The following is a 4,310-nucleotide window of genomic DNA, read 5'->3' on the forward strand; positions in this document are numbered from 1 at the left end:
GTCCATAAAGATATTTAAACTCTATATTGCCAATGAGAAATACATAGTTAGGGTTACAGAAATTTAAAAGTAGAAAAGAGCTGTATTAACATTTAATATACTTTTTGCTAACTTCTAAAGAGATTTCCATAAAAGCTCAAGTATATACAATCATTCTTAGTATCAATATTTAAGGTTTTTTACTAATGCTTGCACATCAATTTTTTTATTCATACAAATGCTTGGTTTCTTAGGAATCTACAAAGTTTAAGGTTTTTGTTTTTGAACAAATAGTAACAACTGAAAATGCAATGTTAGTCTAGGCAAAAAATAAGAAAACGAAGTTAGTTGAATTAAGAGATTACAAGGAACTTAACAACTGCCTTTCGTAAAAGTAGATAAAAACCTGGCCATTAAGGAGCCAAGTTGGCAGCACAATTGGCGTCTTTTGATTTCCACAGGGAAAGATTGCCAATTGTACGATGTGCAAACTTTGTTACTTTACAGTGGTACAAAAAAAAATGGTTTACGGGATGGTCAGGATCCCTAACTTAAACCGATTAATGCCGCTCCCCATTCGTCCTTTGCAACATACACATACGGATAAACATGTACGCCAGGACAATTGTATTTCACACTTCGCATGTTGTGCTCCTACAACTTTCAGGGGATTCGAAATTAAAAAGTGATATTAAAAAAAAAGTCACATTTCAACTTATAGATTAAGTATGTACTACCGCGGAACGAATCTCCGCCAGAACTTCAGTTAATCGATCGTGTTAAGCTTAAAGGCTACGCTATTAAATATGTATATATCGTATGTTTGTTAAGACGGCGTGTATGTATGCACACAAGCGGGTAAGTCCGGAACAGCCATCCGCAACTAGTCATCGGCGTCCGGCTGGCCGTTGTCCAATTCGCTGCTCTCCTCCGGCTTGGCGTTCTCGTCCTGGTTGATGCTGCCGACTGGGCTGGCAGGTTCGGGTTCGTCCTCATCGCCGCCATCGGCATTGCTGCCACCGCCGGTGGTGCCCACGCTGCCGGGAGCCGTATCGTCGCCGGCGCCACTGCCTCCGGCAGAGCCCAATCCCCCTGTGGAGACCAGATTGCCGGAGTTGCTGTTGCCATTGCCGCTGCCCGTGTGCCAGGTGAGGCGCTCCTCGCAGAACTGGATGACCACCTGGGGGCAACGGATATTGGCCAGCTTGGCGGGCACCAGGTCAGCGTGATCGCTGCCCTTCCACTTCATCAGGAACATGAGGTGGCCGGACGAGTCGGTGGCGCCCAGGATCTTTGATGGCTCCAGGCCGCGCTCGAAGCCAATCAGCTTCTTCTGCTTCTCGGTATCGTCCTCAAGGAAGCTCTTGCGCTTGCTGCGGATGGAGTCGGGCGTGGAGGAGGTGGACAGTCGCTTCTTGGTCTCCTTCTTGTTGTTCTTCAGCGACTCCTCGAAGTTGGCTATCAGATCGGGACAGTCGAGATTCTCCACCGGTTCCCAGGTGTTCTCGCTGCGCGGATAGCCCTTCCACTTCAGGTAGTATTCCGTGCGCCCGTTCACCGTCCGCTTGTCCTCGACGCGTTCCACTGAGAATTCGGCCATTGTTTTTCGTTTATTTGTCGTTTAATTGCTTATTTTTGTTATTTTCTTGGCGTCCCAACACAAAATTTATTTATACGTGATTTTAGGCGGCGGCCGTATCAAAATCGGATTCCTTTTGACCAAGTTACGGGCTTTGATAGTTTTAGAGGAGGTCCATTTCTGTAAGCCCTCGCAACATTAAAATCAATGACATAAAAACGGTGAAAATATTGACTACCCTTAAAATTAAATATTTTAATGCAGATAGTAGCATAATCATTCTACGAGTCCATAAAGATATACCGTATCGAAATCGGATTCCTTTTCACCATGTTACGGGCTTTTAAAGTTTTAAAGGAGGTCCATTTCTGTAAGCCTTCGCAACATTAAAATCAATAACATAAAAACGGTGAAAATGTTGACTACCTTTAAGATTAAATATTTTAATGCAGATAGTAGCTTATCATTCCACGAGTCCATAAAGATATACCGTATCGAAATCGGATTCCTTTTGACCATGTTACGGGCTTTTAAAGTTTGAAAGGCGGTCCATTTTTGTAAGCCTTCGCAACATTTAAATCAATGACATACAAACGGTGGAAATGTTGACTACCTTTAAAATTAAATATTTTAATGCAGATGGTAGCATTATCATTCAACGAGTCCATGAAGGTATGCCATATCGAAATCGGATTCCTTTTGACCATGTTACGGGCTTTTAAAGTTTTAAAGGAGGTCCATTTCTGTAAGCCTTCGCAACATTAAAATCAATGACATAAATACGGTGAAAATGTTGACTACCTTTAAAGTTTAATATTTAAATGCAGATAGCAGCACAATCATTCCACGAGTCCATAAAGATATACCGTATCAAAATCGGATTCCTTTTGACCAAGTTACGGGCTTTGATAGTTTTAGAGGAGGTCCATTTCTGTAAGCCTTCGCAACATTAAAATCAATGACATAAAAACGGTGAAAATGTTGACTACCCTTAAAATTAAATATTTTAATGCAGATAGTAGCATAATCATTCTACGAGTCCATAAAGATATACCGTATCGAAATCGGATTCCTTTTCACCATGTTACGTGCTTTTAAAGTTTTAAAGGAGGTCCATTTCTGTAAGCCCTCGCAACATTAAAATCAATGACATAAAAACGGTGAAAATGTTGACTACCTTTAAAGTTAAATATTTTAATGCAGATAGTAGCATAATCATTTTACGAGTCCATAAATATATACCGTATCGAAATCAGATTCCTTTTGACCATGTTACGTTCTTTTTTAGTTTTAGAGGAGGTCCATTTCTGTAAGCCTTCGCAACATTAAAATCAATGACATAAAAACGGTGAAAATGTTGACTACCTTTAAAATTAAATATTTTAATGAAAATAGTAGCTAATCATTCCACGAGTCCATGAAGGTATGCCATATCGAAATCGGATTCCTTTTGACCAAGTTACGGGCTTTTAAAGTTTTAAAGGCGGTCAATTTTTGTAAGCCTTCGCAACATTGAAATCAATGACATAAAAACGGTGAAAATGTTGACTACCCTTAAAGTGAAATATTTTAATGCAGATAGCAGCATAATCATTCCACGAGTCCATAAAGATATACCGTATCGAAATCGGATTCCTTTTGACCATGTTACGGGCTTTTAAAGTTTTAAAGGCGGTCCATTTTTGTAAGCCTTCGCAACATTTAAATCAATGACATACAAACGGTGGAAATGTTGACTACCTTTAAAATTAAATGTTTTTATGCAGATAGCAGCATAATCATTCCACGAGTCCATAAAGATATACCATATCGAAATCGTATTCCTTTTGACCAAGTTACGGGCTTTTAAAGTTTTAGAGGAGGTCCATTTCTGTAAGTCTTCGCAACATTAAAATCAATGACATAAAAACGGTGAAAAAGTTGACTACCTTTAAAGTGAAATATTTTAATGCAGATAGCAGCATAATCATTCCACGAGTCCATGAAGGTATGCCATATCGAAATCGGATTTCTTTTGACCAATTTATGGGCCTTTAAAGTTTTAAAGGAGGTCCATTTCTGTAAGCCTTCGCAGCATTAAAATCAATGACACAAATTCGGTGAAAATGTTAACTACCTTTAAAGTTAAATATTTCTGTAAGCCTTCGCAACAGTAAAATCAATGACAAAAATACGGTGAAAATGTTGACTACCTTTAAAGTTAAATATTTAAATGCAGATAGCAGCACAATCATTCCACGAGTCCATAAAGACATACCGTATCAAAATCGGATTCCTTTTGACCAAGTTAATCATTCCACGAGTCCATAAAGATATACCGTATCGAAATCGGATTCCTTTTGACCATGTTACGGGCTTTTAAAGTTTTAACGGAGGTCCATTTCTGTAAGCCTTCGCAACATTAAAATCAATGACATAAAAACGGTGAAAATGATGACTACCTTTAAAATAAAATATTTTAATGCCGATAGTAGCATAATCATTCCACGAGTTCATGAAGGTATGCCATATCGAAATCGGGTCCCTTTTGACCAAGTAACGAGCTTTTATAGTTTTAGAGGAGGTCCATTTCTGTAAGCCTTCGCAACATTAAAATCAATGACATTAAAATGTTAACTACCTTTAAAGTTAAATATTTCTGTAAGCCTTCGCAACATTAAATTCCATGACATAAATACGGTGAAAATGTTGACTACCTTTAAAGTTTAATATTTAAATGCAGATAGCAACACAATCATTCCACGAGTCCATA

The 4,310-nt window shown here is 38.7% G+C and overlaps 1 protein-coding gene across 1 annotated transcript; it reads right to left on the reverse strand.

Moving 5' to 3' along the window:
* Positions 1-583: 583 nt before the first annotated feature.
* On the reverse strand, positions 584-1,660 carry LOC119559303 (chromobox protein homolog 1-like). The gene has a single exon (XM_037872382.1). It carries the CDS (start codon positions 1,577-1,579, stop codon positions 863-865), a length of 717 nt encoding a protein of 238 aa, XP_037728310.1. The 5' UTR covers positions 1,580-1,660; the 3' UTR covers positions 584-862.
* Between the last annotated feature and the right edge of the window lie 2,650 nt (positions 1,661-4,310).

This window comes from Drosophila subpulchrella, unplaced genomic scaffold, assembly GCF_014743375.2.
Source record: "Drosophila subpulchrella strain 33 F10 #4 breed RU33 unplaced genomic scaffold, RU_Dsub_v1.1 Primary Assembly Seq200, whole genome shotgun sequence".
Taxonomy (NCBI): Eukaryota; Metazoa; Arthropoda; class Insecta; order Diptera; family Drosophilidae; genus Drosophila; species Drosophila subpulchrella.

Coding starts and splice junctions, on each gene's coding strand:
- LOC119559303 (XM_037872382.1), bottom strand. CDS start 1,579: ATGGCCGAATTCTCAGTGGAACGCGTCGAGGACAAGCGGACGGTGAAC.